Genomic DNA, 20526 nt, shown 5'->3' with positions numbered 1-20526 from the left:
GGGCCTTTTCTTGACAGAGGCTCAGTTAATTAATCAATGGGGCGGCAAAAGCCGACACATTCTGGCTAGGCTTATAAATGTCCTCGGGCAGATGGCCTAGTACCTACCTATGAACCTATTAGAAGTACAAAAAAATGCACCTAACAACAGGTCTCACAGACCATGGACAGCATCATTTCAATAAACCAACTAATGTGACATTATCACAGAAAGAAGCCATCAAGTGGAAGAAAATTTTTTATCTTTACCGAATTTCCTGCATATGCCTCACCTACTTGCCACTTGAATACAACATCTTATCATACAAGATGTAAACATATAGCAGTGCCAGTTGTCAGCACACTCCATAGTTATGCCTGGAAGATCAAAAGATTGTAGACTCTATTCCTACATCAGATAATTTGATTCACATTCCAATACAGACATTGCAGTGTAACTTTAAAGGGATGCCACACTCCTGAGATGCAGTTTTTCAGACAAGTAAAACAGCGGTTCCATCTGACTGAACTTGTAGTTGCCAAGCTGAATGTGAAAGATCCCATGGCATTTATCAGCAAGAAGAGCTGCAGAATTTCCAAATTATTCTGCCCAAGGTTACCCAGTCTATATAAATGCCACATCAGATATCTCCTGAAAACAGGCCACAACCATAGTGAAACTAGCACAGTCAACAGAAATAAAATAAAATATATGCAGAAATAAGTCGTTGACAATGTTGAGAGATGGAGCATTGATGTAAACTGATGTCATTTGCCTGAACCAATGCAGCATGCAATTATTAACTGGTACCTGCATAAAGTGTTACAAAATGGAGAATCCTTCTTGAAGCATGTCTAAAGCAAGTTGTTGGCAAACTAAATGACACACCTCCAAATGAGGGCAATACAAAACTGCAGTAATATATTTTCCCTTAAATTGTATAGGAAAATAGTAAGCAGATACTTAGCTTTCTTACATGTTACCTATAATCTAATACATTGGAGATTTCTTCTAGGCTGCTAGTTGACTTGTTGACAGATCCTCTAACAGACATGGGATCTTTCACATCCTCGAAAAAGATGGTTCCTAAGAAAGCAACAGATAGTTGACACAATGCCTGTGTGTGTGTGTTGTGTGCGTTGTGTGTGTTGTGTGGTTGTGTGTGTTCTGTGTGTGCGTTGTGTGTGTTCTGTGTGGTGTGTGTGTGTGTGTGTGTGTTCTGTGTGGTGTGTGTGTGTGTGTGTGTGTGTGTGTGAGGAGAGGTCAGAAAGGGAGACAAGGAAAACAGCAGATGTTATTTCACTAATAAGCTCCTTCCCTTTACAACCATGATACTGTACCTTGACTAGAGTCAATGGTCTCGATAATCATATCATTCATTTCCCTGCGACCAATATGCTGATTTAATATTGTGCATTTTTCCTCAAGTGTTTTTTGGCCCAAAGAAGCTTTGGCTGTGCCCAAGGACTTCTCATTAAACTCCCCATCTGACATTTCGGTAGCTGTAAAAAGCATAAAAATTATAAGCCACTGTTTTAAAATACTAAAGTCATCCATTATATAGTTACATACACTGGAAATGGGCAAATACTAGCAGTTACAAACTTCTTGTAACTTTCTGAACCACACAAATCATTAAAGCAACGAGTATGAGCTGACTGTAAAATGGCAGCAATAACTATAACAGCAGTTACCTATTTTAAAAACTGTAAAATTTTATTTAATTTATTTTTCATTTGTTGACCTGGATTGCCCAACTGAGCTGAAGAGCTCTTTTTCAGCGGAGGCCTGGGGAGAAAAACTCCAACATATTATACAATTTTCATTATAAATTAGCATTAAACAGCAGTTGCAGGATTATTATAAGGCATCAAAGTAGCAATACAATGTTGTACAGTGTCAATAATCAGGAGTATAGCATAACTATTTCAAGATGCATAAAAAGAAATATGTCATTAAGATGAGTATAGGTTTTGGGGTAAGTGGTTAAAAAAACAAGTTTTATCATGCATGAAGGCAAGACAGTATAGAATGTTTCTCTGAGGCAATTTGCTTAATAGATTTTAGAAGACAGTAGAAAGAGTAGTCAAGGAAGAATCGAGAGAACTAGTGAGAAGAGTGAATTAAGGGCAGAAAGTAGATTAAGGTATGAGAAGTAGAGGATGTTAAGGAGGGAGAGTGCAGTGGCAGGACCAATGACTTTTAAAGTGCTCTTTGGTGGCTGTTTTAAACTGTTTAGGATGTGTAAGGGTCCTGATTTCTAGTGGGAGCCTATTCCAGGCAACAGTAGAGTGATAGCTGTACATGTTGCGTCCAAATTTCGATTTTAAAAAGCAAAATTAATTTTCAAAGAGAAACAAAAATACAATTTTTCTCCTAAATAAAAATAAATAAATAAATAATGCCAACACTCCTTTAAAAATGGTACCTGGGAGAAGGGAATTGTTTCAAATAAACTGCCAGCAGGAATAATATTCCAATGCGTACTTTAAAAGATCAAGTATAAAGGTTATATTAAAATCTCAAATGTCTGCATGCATTCCTTTGTTGAGCAACATTTTTTAACTGTTACTGTAAAACTTTTAAAACTCATGTCAAACATGGCAGATATACATCAATGCCTCCCAATGGCCTGTATTCTGACAATTACACAGGATATAACCTATACAGCTAAGGCTTATACAGCAGTGACTAACATGATGAACATCTGCTACTGTTCTACATGCATGCTACACAACCTGAAGAGTCAGCAAAGTCAAGGTGCCAATGGCCAGTAACTGTCCTATCAAAATGTTATTGAGCTGCATTAGGAACTGGTGGCAAAGATGTACTTAAAATGTAAAGCTTCTGTAGAGATAATACTCCTTAAAACCACAGCAAGCCTTTGATTACACACAGACACACCCCACCTCTCTCTCTGCCTGTATAATATCAAAAGCATATACAGACATCAAGTCAAGTTTACTGCAGTGCTCCAACAATAGCATAAAGAAAAATCTCTGCATAGGGATGAAGGGGACTCTGGTTCCCCTGTAGGAATGTCTGTAGATCAAACAAAAGAGAATGCAAACACAAATGAACACAGGCTGTAAGGGGCACACAAAAGTGTGTGTATATGCAGTCAGATAAAAAAGATACCCACCTCCCTGCCTGCATCTACTGATACTGTGGTCACCAAAAGACACTAAGAATGTCTCAGTCTCACAGGGTAGTAGAAAGAGTACCACTAGTCGTATTATATGATGTTAGTATGTAATTTCTTTCAACATAGCTTTATTGAACTCACAATTTACCATGCAACATGTATCCAAAAATTGTAATGATCAACAACATATCACCATCAACGATCTCTAACTCACTTTTTTGCATGATGTTGGGGTGTTGTATCAACTGTCACTATCTCTCTTAAATGAATGTTACTCTCCTTTCTTCAACAGTCATGACGGACTGTCGCAGGTCTTCTCACACAAAATACATCCATCGCTTTGCTGGAAACCCTCATTTCTTTTTGCCTTCTTTCTTTCTGTTCCAAATCTTCTACACTAGATTTCTTCTGCTTTCCTGCACATGTGCCTGAACCATCATAATCTGTTCTCCTTCACCTTCTCTGCAATTGATCTACTTGGGCTTCCACACTGATGTTCTCATTTCTTTGTCTGTCCTAGTATGCATTGCACCACTCATCCTTATGCACTTCATCCGCATCACCTCTGCCTTCACTACTCAGGTTCCTGTACCATATCACAATCATATACTTACTGAATTTAGATATTCACATTTTCGTAAATGTTTTTAACATTTCAAACTACGTTTTCCAGCCTGTAAACCTACATGCCATCCAATCTCTATTTTTGCACCATCTTCAGTTCGCCTGACATTCCTTTCTTCTTCATTACTCTGATCCCAAATATGAAAGCAATGGTTTCACACATTCTGTTTAAGGGTGTGCATCATGTTCTTTCCCTATCTAACAAGCCTCACTCCAACTGTACCCATCACATATTCCAAGGTCAGACTAACCCTCAAGTTCCATTTTCTGGTAATTATTTTTCTGACTGTAGAAATACAGAACTACTGGTATTCAGGAAAATCCAGGGCAGCGAAAGTTAAATCACGTAAAAGTAAAACTCCTAGTGTGACTAACACAGCTCTAAACACAATAATATTTATTCTAAACAAAAAGGTGAGCACTTTTACAGTTAACAATCAATTCTTCAGACCTTTAAACAAGCATAAAAATTATACACCAATCAATCCTAAAATTGCATACTTTACCCTATCAGCAGCCTTAAACTAATCATATGGAAAGCAAGCACTAACATAATAATTACATTCACAGAAAAGCATTCATAAAAAATAGCCAGTAACAAACATATTAAGACTCGTACGTCTATGTGATAGGTTAGAAGAGAAAAACATCCAATACTAAGCAAAAGTAAAAAAAAAAAAGGGCAGTTTATAGTAGGACTGCATAAACCAATCAAATCAGAACAGAATAATGAAACCAATAGAAAATACACCTAGTATCCAGCCCATTTTATACAAAATTATCCAACAGACTCAGATTCTTAATGCATATAGTTTATGGATTGGACATATTAGCGATGCTGTTTAACAAATGCCACTACATACATTCTAAAATCAATCAAAATCCTATAAACATGTAATTGAAATTATGAAAAGAGAAACAACGAAACACTGTCATAGCGATTTGTTCATTCACGAAAAGACATTCTTATTTAGGATTCGGCCAATCAAAAACTTGTATCTGCAAAAAATGATGAGTAAATAAAACAGAAAGAAAATGATATGTTCAGAGAAAATCAACCAAAAAAATAGAACAAAGTATAACACAATACAGTACATCATAATTCTAATACGGTAAAATCAATAACTTATTTACTGCAGTTAGTTACAATAAGAATAGATCATGCAAACACTTCTGTGACCAAAGTAGATACAAGACAAAAACAAAAAAAGCAAAATAAATGCAAAAAGTAACATGACAAAGCTATCAAATAATTTAAGAAAACACATATATAAAAAATATATATATACTATCATAAAATCAAAAACCATTAAGGGTAAGAAAGTATCAAATAACTGAACCAATCGGACCAAGGCTATAGCACGTACTTGCTCAGGATCTGTCAGAAAAAACATCAGAACCAATAGGGAATTAGTAAAAGCATATATTCACTCAAGCTAGGTCAAAAAGGAAATATCAAAAACACAGGGGGAAAGGACTAGTAAAAAAAAATTAAAAACCAACCAAAATAACAAAGATAAAGCCATTGTAAGGTATACAGGATATTAAACCCTCCAAAACGGGGGGCAGTCCAACAAAATAAATGTCTTAACCCATGGGCTTTTAAGATTGGTTTCACTAACAGTACTTCATTTAATCCAGGAAAAGAATCTGCTTGAAAATAAATAATTCATTTTAATTCAACACATTCGGTCTTATTAAAAAGGTCACCCCTCTGATGCTCTCATGAACCTTCTCCAGCATTGTGAACTTAATGGTCTGTTCAAAACCAGTCTCCAAGATATGTTTAAAAAGCAAATTAGTCATCCATTTATTACATATGTACCCTAAATGTTGTAAAATCCTGTCTTTAAACTGCTGATTAGTCTTGCCAAAGTAGAAGCAAGTGCAAGCTTGACATTTCGCAAGATAAATGACACGGGAAGTTCTACAATCTACATAGAAATTAAAGTAGATGCATCTTCCAGAGACAGGATGTTGGACATAACTTGTGCACCAAGTATGTTTACATGCACTGCAGGATCTGCAAATAAAAGTACCAGTACTATCAGATGGAACTGAAGATTGTTCATTATGCTTATAACATAGAAGGCACTTAAGGGACTTATTGTTCCGAAATGTGAACTTGGGTATAGTGTCCACTGTATTTCTAATACTTTCATTAGAATCGGCCAATTTTGTTTAATAATATCACATGCTGAGCTAATGTTTCTAGAATAACTTAAAGTGCAACAAGTTGATCTGTCAAAAGACTGTGGATGAAGTTCACAGTTTCAGTTTTTGAAAAAAAAAAAAAAAAAAGGTTTGGCTAAGGTGTCTCTACATGACAGAACTTCACTGATGGCTTTTTTAACCTTGATCTTCGGGTAATCTCTTGAAATGAAGTTATCTGCTTGTGCATGTAATGCCTTTAAGGCATCTATATCATCATTGTGTAATCTTGAAGTACTTAATAGTTGGCCTTTGATCATATTCTTAGAAACATGCCTGGGATGCATGCTGGTTCTATGCAGTAAATTATTTCTCTTGCATGGTTTCCTAAACACCTTTGCGATAATATCACCTCTATGACTTCTCTTTATGACCACATCAAGGAAATATATGTTTTTCAGTGAATAGTTAAATGTAAACTTCAAGAAGGATGGTGTAGAGTATAAATAATGAATTGGTGGAGACCATCTAGAGAGTTCTGAAGATGGCTACCTATGGAAACAATTATCCAGAACGTCTCAAACTGTGGTAGTCTCTTAATTTACAAATTAGCTTTGACTATATGAAGCTATTGGTTAACTTTTTTAAGTCTGAGGAAGAAGTACTGTTGAAGGATATACATTCACTACAGAGCAATATATTTGTTAAGTTTACTTCTGAGCAACAGAGACAGTCATTGGATGATTTGTTTGACAATGTATCAGCTTATGAACATAAGCTACAGCTTACTAAGAGAAATCGCAGCGAGATACTTTAAATTTCAATAAATGCCATGTGTTTTCCTGGCATTGTGAGAGGGCCACTGATGACGCTTCTATGAGCTACTCCTCAGAGACTACTAGGTTGTCAACTAAGGAGGAAATTCTGACTGGTGAAACCTCTATTTAAATTAGTTTTAGTATAGAAAATATTTTAAAGATCTGATGAAGGCAATCTGCTGAAAGTGCTCAGCTTACTCTGGAGAAGATCATGTTGTTATTTGAGTATTTTATTATTATTTTACTTTGTTTTAATAAAGCTATTCCTTCGAGGTGGGTCAGCTAATATAACTAAAGTTAATAAGGCCTTCTTAGGCATTACAGTTCTCCTTATCAATCACGTCTTTACTAACTTCCACCTGTTCATCCAGCATTTGTCCCAGGGCATTTTGCTGTGTGTCTTTAAACTCCGTCATTCCCCTCTCACTTCCAAAATCCTCTAACAGTTGCTATAAATCTTTGGAAGATCCTCTGCAATCTCCTTGGGGGTTATAAAAAGTACAGTTGTGCAAGTCCTATTTAGCTGTAACAGTACATTTCCATATAACACACTGCCTTACTGACATATGGATAATAGTGCTCTGTTATCTTTCTTCTGGCAGTCTATCAAAGCTCAAAATCTTTCCCACTGCCTGTCTGTGAGTGTGATGGACCAATCAACATGGATGTACAGAGAATGCCTTACAAACCCATAGGCAGGATCTTTTCAGTTTTGTATGGTCCAGCAGGAAAAGAAGATGGAAACTTAAGCTTTGCGAACTCCTCTTGTTCCAGTACCAAAACACACCCATCCACCCACCCAAATACAAGCATACCTGCCCACCCAAACACAATCATACCCGCCCACACAAACACAAGCATACCCATACCCACCCACACAAACAAACACACACATACCCACCCATACACACACACACACACACACACACACACACACACACACACACACACACACACACACACACACACACACACACACACACCCACCCACCACTGAAGAGGTAAAGGGCATGGTGGAATGCACCTTTACTTTGCCTGGATTAGCCTTGTCATGTTGAGTGTAAAAAACAACATCAGAGAACAACCAACATGCAACAGTTTGCTTAGAGACAGGTTGACTCTTCCTTGCCCTTGTGTAGGGAATAAAAAGCCTTTCAGGCTTCCTGAAAGGTTTCATTCTGTTAAGGCAGTACCGGAGCTGCTGGTGCATATCAAAGTTATGAAGTATCCAATCTACCTTTACTGAGGTTCTGGAAAGAATACAGGGAGGATGACAGACAGAGTGAATTCTGAGACCACTTTCAGTATGAAAGAGGAGTTAGTGCGCAACACAATCCTATCCCTGTGGAAAATCAGGTAAGGTTGTCCCACCACAAGAGCTTGCAGCTCATAGACTCATCTTGCAGATGCCAGACCAATAAACAAAACAGCTTTCCATGTTAACACCTTAAGATCAGACAGAGTGGTGGGTTCAAAAGGTGGAAAGGTCAATTTTTCCAGAACATAGCAGAGATCCCACAAAGGAGCAAGTTGCTTGAAGCAGGACCGTTTTACCAAAAGAGAATTAAGAGGAGATCCAATGGCACACAAAAAGACATGGCTGCTAAATGCACCTTAACGGATGCATACAACAAGCCATCCTGAAGTAGCCCACACAAATATTTCAAGACTAGAAGGATGTTAACCTCAGGGGACTCTGTTCCTACTTAGGCACCACTTAGAAAACCTCATCCATTTGTAAACATAAGATTTTCTAGAACAAGGTTCGCTGGTCTCCTTTAACACCTGTTGTACATCCTCATGAAACAAGTACCTAAATGGAGTAAAGACTGAATCAACGAGGCTGTCAGCTGTAGTTGTTCCAAATTAGGGTTCACCAGTCATCCCCTAGACTATGTGAGTAAATCCAGAGTGTGAGGAAGTCTGTGTAACTGCCCTTGTTCAATACCATTAGAAGGGAGAACCAAGACTGCCTACACCAAGAGGGGAGTCACCAAAATGATGTTAGGCTTTCCTCTTTCACCAGAATGATGTTAGGCTTTCCTCTTTCAACCTTCAGAAGTACGTTGTGAATTAGAGGAAAGGGTGGAAACGCATACATGAACATTCTCGTCCAAGGGAACAAGAATAAATCTGCCCTCCATGCATGGCTGCAAGGATGTCTGGAACAGAATTCCTCTAGATGTCTATTTTGAAAAGAGGCAAACAGATCTATTTGAGGTGTTCCCCATATCTGGACTAGATCCTGCTACACCACTGCCTTGAGTTGCCACTTATGCAGGTCTGCCTAGGATCTGCTTAGTCTGTCTGCCATAACATTTTGAAAAAGATAAACACCAAAAAGAATTTCTTCCACAAGAAACACAATACTGCCCCATGATAGGAAACACACCAGGATCAAATAAATCATGTATTTATTTCTTCTTCTTCTTCTTCTGGTACCTCGGCCTTTGGAATAATACAGCAATAAAAATCACATCCTTATATACAGATACAAAGCAATGATTCAATAATTGAATAATTAGATACTTGATTAAACAAATGTAATTGTCACAAAAATGGAAACCCACAGTGAAAACATCTTAAAGAGAGACTAATAAATATTAATACATACCCTAACACAGCATTACATTTAAAATGTAATGTTGCTATCCATAGTCATACCATTAGGGAATATCGTGTGAAAATTAATAATCATCCTACATTCAAGTTTGTTGAGTTCCCTTTTAAAGTTAAGTATGTTGGCTGAAAGTCATGCCAAAATGCTGAAAAACAAGCTACTAGATGATCCTTCATGTTTAGACAAGAAGTGGACAGCTACCGGGCTCTCTAATTTATGCCTTCTGATGTCACCTAAGTGCTACAAAATTCATATCTTTGCCTTTCTGGTAGTTTGGCTTATGTACCAGCAGGTACAAATACAGCCACAACCAATGATATAAATTACACCACAAGAGTTACAGTTATAAGATTCCCTTGCTGAATACAACTTCCCATTAATTTTGCATCCATTCAAATTCCTAGCATGATTACACACTGAACAATTCCCACACTGATAAGTAACCACTTTACTACCCGTTATGGTCTCATGAATTTTCCTATTAAGTAATTCCTTAATGTTTTCTTATGGCAGATATAGTAATCTTATGTGCTTAGGAAAAAGAAAACCAACAGAAACATCTTCACAAACAACATCCCAAACCTGTTTCCTATCGTGGGGCAGTATTGTGTTTTTTGTGCCATAGCTTTTTGGTCTGATGAGAAGTAGAATGCTTGAAGAGTCAGAGAATGCTGTAGAGCCAAGCTCTCATGCTATCACTGCCAATCAGTATAAAGGATATGACCTTCTACCCTCATTTGTTGAGGTACCACATCACTGTGGTGGTGTCCATAACCACAAGAAGAGGACCAGGAGTCCATAGGTGCGAAGGATTTTCAAGGTGTGGATCGCTGCAAATATTTCCTTGGTACTGATGTGCTTCTGTGCATCCTTGGGTCTCCAAGTGGCCTGCACTTGCACTCCCTCTGGCCAGCTTGCCAAGTGAAGTCAGACAAATCTGTGTCTGAACAGGTGGGAAGAAGAGAAGTCCAGGATTGATATTCAACTGTGTTCTTCACCACTGTAACTTCTGTCTGCTGAAGGGCAGCACTGTAAAATGGGATTCCAGGGAATGCGGGTGCTGGATCCTACAATTTAATACATATCATTGAATTCTTCTTGTGCTGAAGGGTCAGTCGTATTATGAGAATCATTGATGCGGTCAGTCGTAACATTTTTAGGAATTCTCTTGCAGAGGCGATATTATTGCAGGAGAATTCCTGAAACATTGTCTGGTGGAACAGGACCTTTTCTTCAGGAAGAAAGGCCATACTTTTGTCTGTGTAGATTAGGAAGCAGAATCTTTGCGAGGTGTGTCAGGCATAAAAATTACAAAGGTTTAACTTGAACCCTAGCTAGCAGAGTAAGGTTGAAACTTTCTCTAGCGATTCCATACACACCTTGATGCAGACTCTGCACATATCAGCAAGTCATCCAAGAAAGGAAAAAAATGCGAATGCCATGAGTCTGGCACTGGGCCACTACTGGAGCAACGCATTTTGAAAATACTTAAAGTGCAGTGAATAGCCCAAAGGGCAATGCAGAGAACTGATGGTGTGAATCAGACATAAAAAATCTCAGATATCTCCTGAAGCAATAAGCAATAGGGATATGATGATACGTATCCTTCAAGTTCAGGGTCACCATCAAGTAGTGGTCCAGCAAAAGAGGAAGCACTACCTGCATGGTGAGCATCTTGAACTTTGGGACCTTCACAAAACTATTTAGAAAGAATAAGTCCAACATCAGACTCAGTGACCGCTTTTTTTTTGGGACCAGGAAAATTCTGAAGCAGAAACTCTTCATTCTCAATGAAGGAAGGACCAGCCCTATGACTGCTGCATCCAGCATGTGCTGGAGTATAAGGGGGAAATGGGTCTACGTCATGTAGTCCAAGTGCTGTAACTTCAACTAACATATGTTCGAACATATATGTCCAAAGTTACAGAACTACGACTACCTATAAAAAATGAAAATACAATGGACACATAAAACAATTGTATGCACGGGGGCAAGCCCCCATGCATCCGCCACGTGGGGGGCTGTGCCCACCCCCCACCCCCCGCTACTTAAATATACCAACTCTGAGATTGCACCACATTGAAGTGAATGGAAAACTCTGCTTAAGGAGATTTCCATTCACACGCTCGAACATTTACAAATTCGAACATATGGTCTTGACCATATGTTGTTTGAAATTGTAAATGTTCAACTACGTGATTGGAACCCGGGGGAAATAACTAAGTTTGGCTCAGAAGATGAGAGAGCACCCCCCCTCCCCAAATGGAGGAAGACATTCCTTCCATTACCACCTGTAACCACTGCCAACAATGTTGAGCGGCCATTTGTTGGAAACCACTGATACGCAAGTTGCCTTATTAAGAGCCAGCGTTCGTGACAGGGAACTCTGAGGGGAACTTGGGAATGACAGATAATTAGCCATGACACAGTCAAAGGTTGGGGTGTATCCTTTTTTTGGGCAAGAAAGCCCTCTTGTTAGGTTTGGCAGTTCTCATTCTGCCATTTTCGTTTGTTGGCTTGGTTCTTGTTTAGCTGGGACTTCTGCTTGTTTGGCTGCCGAAAATTATCTTGCTTACTGGAGGAAAACTTGGGAATATGAAACATTTTAGACAACCTTTGCATCAGTTTACCTCTGTCATTCTAGTGTTAAGCATCTGATTAGTTGCTGTACCAAACACACAAGCAACATCAAATCAAAGCAATCAAAATCTCATTTGAACTCATCAGAAAAGTTTTGGTTGTGTAACCAAACATACCTCCTTACCACAGCTGACATCGTTGCATTTCTAGAAACAGTATCAGCCCCCTCCAAGACACTTTTTTAAAGCATATTTAGACAACTGAAAAAAATTGCAAAAAAAAAAAATCACTTTCACATAGTCTCTCTGTTCTCTTGCAAGTAACGTAGTGAACTCACCTAAACTATACAAACACCTCAACACAATTTTCCACATAAAACACTGGCAATTAAAATGGGTTACTATTACGTGATCGAGAGTATAAAACTTCGAACACCGCAAGATTCAACTTGTATGTTCGAAGTTTTATAATTTCGAACACAAAAAACAAAACAACAAAAAAAAAAAAACAAAAAAAAAAAAAAACAAAGTAACTGTTATAAGCAGGGGGGCAAGCCCCCCTGAACCCCCCCACTCTTTAAATATACCAACTCCGATATTGCACTACAGTGCGGAAAGGGAATATTTCCCTTTACTGCACTGTAGTGCAATCTCGGAGTTGGTATATTTACCAACTCCGATATCGCACTACAGTGCGGAAAGGGAATATTTCCCTTTACTGCGATCTCGGAGTTGGTATATTTAAAGAGCGGGGGGTGTGGGAGGTGCAGGGGTGCTTGCCCCCCCCTGCTTACAACAGTTATTGAGCTGTTTTTTTTTTTTGTTTGTTTTTTTTGTTTTTTTAAATCGAATTGCTGAAACTTCGAACATTTGTGTTCGATGTTTTCAGGTTCAAAGTGTCAGCAATTCAATAACGCAATAGGAACCGAATTAAAACACCTTAAAAAACTACTGTGTTGGACTATGCCAGCTTCATTACCCGAGATGCTAGCCACTTGCTGAGTTTTATCTTGAATAACTGGTATGACGTCCGACTGTATCTCACTGGACTGCCAACAATTAAATGACATCCCTTAGTTTCCTGGGTCAGTAACTAAGGAGGTTCAATTCTCACTACCAACTCCAATATGAGACTATCACTTAAACAGAAGTAATGTTTCACAATTTTCCCCCAAGAGCACAACAGGAACACACACTATTTTCCTGGGACTGGACTATATACCTCTGTCTACCCCAAATGTATTTCCTTATTATACACTTCAGAGCAAAGTGTTCCAGTTTAAGACCTATGATACATTCACACTAAAAATAAATTTACATCTCACACATCTAATCACTTCTGGGAAAGCCTGACACAGATTTCCAGCAGTCTCCCTTCCCAAAAAAATAATACGGTACTGCTGCCACCAGAGTGTCTTTATGCCCTTCTAAAGGGGTGTCCAAACATCAAAATTAAATCTCAAAATAAATGATAGCTATGACCATAAGCGACCAGGCCTTCGAGGTGACCTGGGGGGTATCAAACAGGTATAAGCACTCTCTAATCTAAACACCGATTTCCAGCCACAATGTAAGGTAATGAAAGCATAACACCTTCTTCACATATGACCCTAATCTCAAAGGAAGCACCCAGATCTGTTCAGAATTGGTGGTCAAGGACACCACATACACAAATGCTGTAGCTACAGCCAACCTACTGGCTGACAGACTGAGTGAAAACTTCACCCCTCTATCCCCCCATCAGTAAATCAGGACATCCCGGTACCTGCCACCCTCTCCTTATCTCTAGGGAACAGGTCATCACTGCCCTCTCAAAGGCTAAAGCTACAGCCTCCATGGGACCCGATAACATCCCAGCTGCATCCTATATGAACACAGGTATGAACTTGCAGCACCATTAGGTACCCTATTCAACCAAAGCCCGAGTACCGGTTTTGTCCCAACGGAGTTGGAGGACAGCCTCTGTCATCTCTTTACACAAAGGTGGAGCGTCCACTGATATGGAAAATTACAGACCCATCAGCCTAACTAGACTGATCTGCAAGGCCTTGGAATGGATTATCATGGACCTCATTAAAAAGGACACGCAACCTCCAAACATTCAACCCCACACAGTTTGGCTTTGTTAAGGGGAGGTCATGTCGGTTAAATCTGGTTGACTTCTTTGAGACGGTCACCAAAGTCATGGATGAGGGGAAGATGGTGCACACCACCTAACTTGACCTGGCCAAAGCCTATGACACTATTCCCCACTTAAGCATAACAGATAAAATCTCTCAGCTAGGCATCAATCTATATGTTACCAGGTGGGTATCAAACTGACTCACTGATAGAACCCACCTAATCAAAATAGGGGAAGCCACCTCAGGCAGTAGACCCATAACGAGTGGCATGCCCTGGGGATCTGTCTTGGGGCCTCTGTTACTTGGGATATACTTCTCTGAGGTGCATGCCAAAACCAGTGGGCCAAGGCTGACCAAGTTTGCAGATGACTGCAAGCTGGGTGCGGTCATAAATTCCCAAAGTGATGTGGACATCCTCCAACAGTGTCTCACCCAAACAAATGACTGGTGCCAGAAACATGGCCTCAAGCTGAATGCACAAAAATGCATCATCATCCCCTTTGGGGAGAGTGACGTCCCCACATATTACATTAATAACAATGTCCTAAGCACGCAATCAGTCTTCATGGATTTGGGCACCTAGGTTGACAGCAACCTGACTTTTGACCATCATATTGCTTCCGCTGTACGGAAAGCTTTCTACATGGCCCACCTCTTAAGTAAGGGGATCTCATCCAGGGGACAAGGAGGTCATAACATCCCTGTATTCTTCCCTTATGGAGCCAATTATTGAGTACAATGCCCCCTTCAGCATTTACCTCAGAAAGCACATGCAGCAGCTGGAGAGACCATAGAGGTTCCTCACCAGGAGAATCCACGGGCTCAAACATCTACCCTACACAGATAGGCTAAAAGCCCTGTCCTTCTACTTAGTTTCATACAGACTCCTCAAAGGTGACCTCCGTCTGGCACACGAAGCAATCTCAGACCCTGACTTGATGGGACTGCTGCATATCCGCAAGTCAGCTCCACTCGAGTAACCCGCACACGCAACCTCAACCTGGTCTGTGACATTAATAGGACTTGTTGGTGGGACAGATTTGTGCCCCACAGACTCCCCATCTGCAGAACGGACTCCCTCTCAAAGTCAAGCAGAGTACCTCATCATCCCTTTTTAAGTGCAACCTGGACAACTGGATGGGAAACCCAAAATACAACCCTGGGATTCCACCTGTATCCCTGCTGGACAGAGGCTTTGGGTGCTGACTTGTCTAACATGGGCTAAACTCCTGGCTAGGCTTATAAGGGCCTCAGGGCCACTAGCCTAGTAACTTCCTATGATCCTATATGAAAAATACGTAATGAGTAAAATGATTACAAGATTGTAAATCAATAGCTTTCAATAACCACCAGATTTCAATCACCAGAAATGCAAAATTAAACTGCAGGATAAGAGTTCATTATTCTAGAAAAACTCTATATCTTAATAACTAAGCTTTCCTAATCTAACTAAAGAATACTGTCAGTGATCTATTCTAACAAATAACAGCAATACCAAGTCAGGATTACAATTTTTGGCGAGTTCTCTTTCATGGGTGTCCACTGACTGCAGAGCACTGTTGCTGACTCTACTTCACCAACTGCACAACACCTGACAAACTACAGTCTCAAATGTCTTATTTTAAAAAATAATAAAAGTAGAAACCACCAACTTCAGGTACAAATGAATCAGGTCCCAGAATATGTAGCAAGTTGAGATTTAATATCCACTGCGTGTCAGGTACAATAGCAGCAAAAAAACGATGTCCACAAAATCACAATTATTTTAAAAAATGATAGTCAGCCATTTGAAAAAGTTATCTTTCTCTCAATCAACTGTTTAAATAATCACTTAGCAACCAGGAACATTCTAATGACATCACTCACTGTTCAGCTAATTATCCACATTACTTTAGAATGTCCCTCTCAAACAAGCGCAATTAGAAATGCATTAAAACACTGACAGATTCCCTAAACATTCTGTTTGTGCCCTTGTCTCCTACCTACCGAACTCACCATGTAGTTTACATCACTGATTTTAATCACCAACTCAAAGGGTCCCTCTCAAGCTGCTTGTAACTTGTTATGTCTAACAGGTACAAGTACCATCACCTTCTGTTCCTCAGCATACTCTCTGGCCCGAGCATTCCTATTATACCACACCTTCTTTTGTTGTTGAGCCACTGCTAGGTTCTCTTCAGTTAAACCCATGAGCTCCTCATGTCTTGTCCAAAAGTTGAGAACATAAGCTACAGCAGACTCTTTGTGAGATTCACTCTCACCTTCCCACTTGTCTCAAATTAAATCTAAAGGCCCCCTCATACTTCCCTGTACCATAATAACAAATAACAGATGGGGCAAATACTTGTCTCACTCCCTTTTAATCTGGTCTGCAGATGCCCAGTCTTCAATATAGAGTTTAACCTCTCTACAAGGGCATTAGTCTGGGGATGGCAGGATGTTTCACCCCCCACAATGCTTCCATAGACAAGTCAGCAGGCTGGGCATGAAGGTGGCACCTCGGTTATTCAGTATTTCCTGTGGAAAACCTACTCTGCTGAAGATTTCTAGCAAAGCGTTTGCCACCTTCCCTTCTCTGCCTCAACAGACAGAGCCATCACCTCAGGATATCTGGTAGCATACTCTACAACCACCAATAAGTATTTATTTTCTGTAGAACTTGGACTACTCGGGGTCCCACAATATCCAGGGTCACTCGCTGAAATGACTCTTCAATAACAGACAAAGGCATTAACAGAGCCTTAGCTATGTCCCCTGCTTTACCTACTTTTTGGCACTGTTCACAAGTCCTACAACATACTATCACATCCCTTACAATCCTGGGCCAAGAGAAATTTTGCACAATACATCTGTTAGTATGTCTTATGCCCATATAACCCAAGAAGTCATGAGCTATGGCTAAGAGTGGCAGACGATAAGCTCTAGGCATTACCAGTTGCTGTACTACTTCACCTTCTAGCACACCTCTAGGAGTCCACTCTCTACACAACAAACCTTTGTTCCAGTATACACACTCCCCTCTTCATTCAGCCTCAGGTGCCTCCTTAGCCATCTCCCTCAAGCTCTGTAACATAGGATCCCTAAGTTGAGACCCTCTCAACTCTCCCTTTGTGACCTTCCCCAGCTCCCTTTGGGCAGGAAGCCTAGTCACTTCTGACAGCTGTGCCTCGCTGTCACTCTGGGTACCACCACTCACTTCCGTCCTCACAGTCACCATGTCCAAGGGAACATTAATACCCACCAGCAGCTGTGGATCACATTCAGACTTAATGCTACCACATAACATCTTCTCTGAAACAGCCACCATGGGAGTCCCAGCTTCAGGTACGAGATCTTTCTTGGTGTCTCACAGAGTACCGGCCCTACATGCTTTCTCCAAGCCTGACTGCGTGTCACTGCAAGTAAGATACTGCATCATCAAAGTCATTCCCTATAAATACATCTGCAGGAACATCCTCAAACATACCTACTTGCTTGCTTCTTCTACTCTCCCAGTTAAAATGAACCTTAGCCAAAAGGTATTTGGAATTGGGTCCCTCCCAATGCGCCCAAGCAAGTACTGCTCTTCTCTAACAATGCAGGCCTCACAATGGTTATATCAAGAAGCTGTGTCCCTCTTAGCAATTATCTGTTTACCATCTACTAAGATTGGATATAACTTTGGTGATAATTTGTCACCCCAGTTGTTTCTGAACAACTTACCACTGGCAGTGTGTCATCACCACTTGCTGGCTCCCTCACCTTTTGTTTCTCACCTTGCCTTGATGAACATTTGATTGCTATGCGTCCCCTCTGGTTACACTTGAAACATCTAATTCCTAACCATGTACTTGGATTGGTAGTTTCCCCGTTACTGATGTACTCTGTTGGAGTGGTTCAGACTTCCCCCCATGAGTTCCCTTATGTCCATGTACAGCACTGGGTAGCCCTCTCCTATGCACTGGTGCTCTGCTTGCCAAATAGAGATCCCCTTTTCTCCTTGAACTCCTCTGCAAAGCTGCACTCACAGTCTGCTAACCAGAGTACTAAGGGCTTGCTCCCTCACCAAAAGGTCTGCCAGTCCGTCAAAAATAGTTCCTGATGCTCACTCACCCATTTGTGAAAATAAGTACTTAAGTCAGCAGTATAATCACGTACACTCATCTGTCTTGTGCTAGGTTCACGGCACGTTTTTCTAGAAGCTTCAGGTGTTAATTTAAGACAATCTAAAAGACAGTTCTTAACTTTAACATAATTCAAACAATTTACATCAAGAAAATTTTGACATGGCCTGAACAGCTTTACCATGGAGTAAGGGAGTCAGAACCGAACCCAGAGCTCAGGGTTAACGTCTACATACGCTCTGAAAAATATTAATAAAATTATCAAAGTTATCCCCATCCTTGTACTGAGGAAAAAGTTTACTGACCTTTATGGCTTCTGGGGTCCAGTTATTCCCGTAACCATTACCTCCATGACCCTCTTGAAGGGTTTGAAGCTCCATTTCATGCTGGTGCTCTCACTTTCCTTGGCTGCTAAATGTCTGACCTCTAGTTCATGTTGTTGGGCTTCCAGATGCAGGCTCTCTTCAGTCTCCAAATGTTTGGCTTCCAGTTGATTTTGGTGCTGCTCCTCCCTTTCCTCAGCCTCCAGGCATCACATTCTCTCTTCAGCCTCTAGGCACAGTCTAACTCCAGATGGATTCTCAGATCCTCCGAAAAAAATGTGGACTGTCCCATCTCGGCAGGCTGCACATCACCAACACCAAATTGGATATCCTCTGAATGGCTGGTATGAGCTGTGGCTGCAACTAAGGCTCACGTCATTGCTTCCTTGGTCAGGTTGGCATGTACCAATACTCTGGCTTCACATTCCTTAACTAAATGAATCTTAGTCAGCTAGCTAAAATCTTCTGCTGACATATTTGCCTGCTATCCCCGACTAAAAGAAAATAAATAAATAAAACTGTGGGGGACTGAAACTTTGAAAGTTTATCTTGCAGTTGTCAAGAGTGCATACCTTAATGACAACTACTCACACTACTGGAATCCAATTAAAAATCCCACACTGCTGACACCAATAAAATGTGACATCCAGCTATATCCCACCAGACTGCCAACAATTAGATGACATCCTTTACTATCCTGTGCCAGTAACTAAGGAGCTTCAATTCTCACTACTTACTCAAATATCAGACAGTCACTTAAACAGAAGTAATTTTTCATAATTTTTCCCCTAAAAGCACAACAGGAACATGCTCTATTTTATTCAGACTGAACTACATACCCCTGTCCACCCTAAATGTATTCCTTTAGTATCCACTTCAGAACAACGTGTCCCAGTTTAAGACCTCTGACACACGCACACTAAAAGTAAATTTAAATCTCAAACATCCAACCACTTCTGGTAAAGCCTGACACAGATTTCCAGCTGTGTCCCTTCCCCAAAATAAGATGGTAATGCTGCCACCAATTAGAGTGTCTTCATGCCTTTCTAAAGGGATGCCCAATTATGAAATTTAAATATCAAAAATAAATGACAGCTATGACCATAAGCAACCAGGTCTTTGAGGTGACCTGGGGAGTATCAAACATGTATAAGCACTCCCTAAGAAAAACACTGACTTCCAGCCACAATGTAAACTAATGAAAAAACATTTAATAAGTAAAATGAATACAAGATTGTAAATCAAAAGCTTTCAATAAACACCAGATTTCAATCACCAGAAATGTAAAATTAAACTGTAGGATAGGCGTCCACTGTTCTAGAAAAACTCTATCTTAGTAACTAAGCTTTCCTAATCTAAAGAATAATGTCCCTGCTCTATTCTAACACATAACAGCAAGGCCAAGCAGGCTTACAATTTTTGGCGAGCTCTCCTTCATGGGTGTCCACTGACTGCACAGCACTGTAACTGACTGCACTTCACAAACTGCACAACACTGGACAAACTACTGGTTTCAACTGTCTAAATCAGTCAGCTGTTTGAAAAAGTTCTTTTTTGTCAATCGGCTTTTTTAAATGATCACTTGGGTTCATAGGTTCATAGGTAGATACTAGGCTATCTGCCCTAGGGCATTTATAAACCTAGCCAGAGTGTATTTGGCTTCCGCCTCCCTATTACATTAGCCTACTGTGCCTCTGTAAAGTAGGTCACAGAAGGTACCCTTTTAAGATTAGTTTACTGTGCCTCTGTCTAGCAGGGACACAGGAGAGATCCCAGGGGTGAATTTGCGATTTCCCATCCACGCGTCCAAATTTCGCTTGAAGAGGGTCAGCGAGGGGCTATGTCTAACGTGAATTGGGATTCTATTCCAGAGTGAGGGGAGCCTCTGGGAAATGAATCTGTCCCTCCAGCATGTCCTATTTATTTTTGTGCTAAGGTTTAGGTCCCTGGAGCGTGTAGCTCTAAGGGACTTGGATTTTTTGAGGTGGAGCATGTCCATTAATTCTGGGTTTGACATGGCTTTGTACATCAGACATAGATCGCCTCTGAGTAGGCGGTAAG

At 40.2% G+C, this 20526-nt stretch overlaps 1 protein-coding gene across 1 annotated transcript in view; it reads right to left on the bottom strand.

Annotated features, from left to right (window-relative positions):
• LOC122799507 (BRCA1 associated protein) overlaps positions 1-20526 on the bottom strand; it is an 815197-nt gene that overhangs the window by 664799 nt on the left and 129872 nt on the right. Inside the window, exon 2 of the mRNA XM_044068621.1 lies at positions 1320-1481. Within this exon, the coding sequence (XP_043924556.1) occupies positions 1320-1481 (162 nt within the window). The remainder of the gene's footprint in view (positions 1-1319; positions 1482-20526) is intronic.

This window comes from Protopterus annectens, chromosome 4.part0, assembly GCF_019279795.1.
Source record: "Protopterus annectens isolate FY-2018-M chromosome 4.part0, PAN1.0, whole genome shotgun sequence".
Classification (NCBI taxonomy): Eukaryota; Metazoa; Chordata; order Ceratodontiformes; family Protopteridae; genus Protopterus; species Protopterus annectens.
Note: the sequence above shows the minus strand (reverse complement) of the source record. Positions and strands in the feature narration are given on the sequence as shown.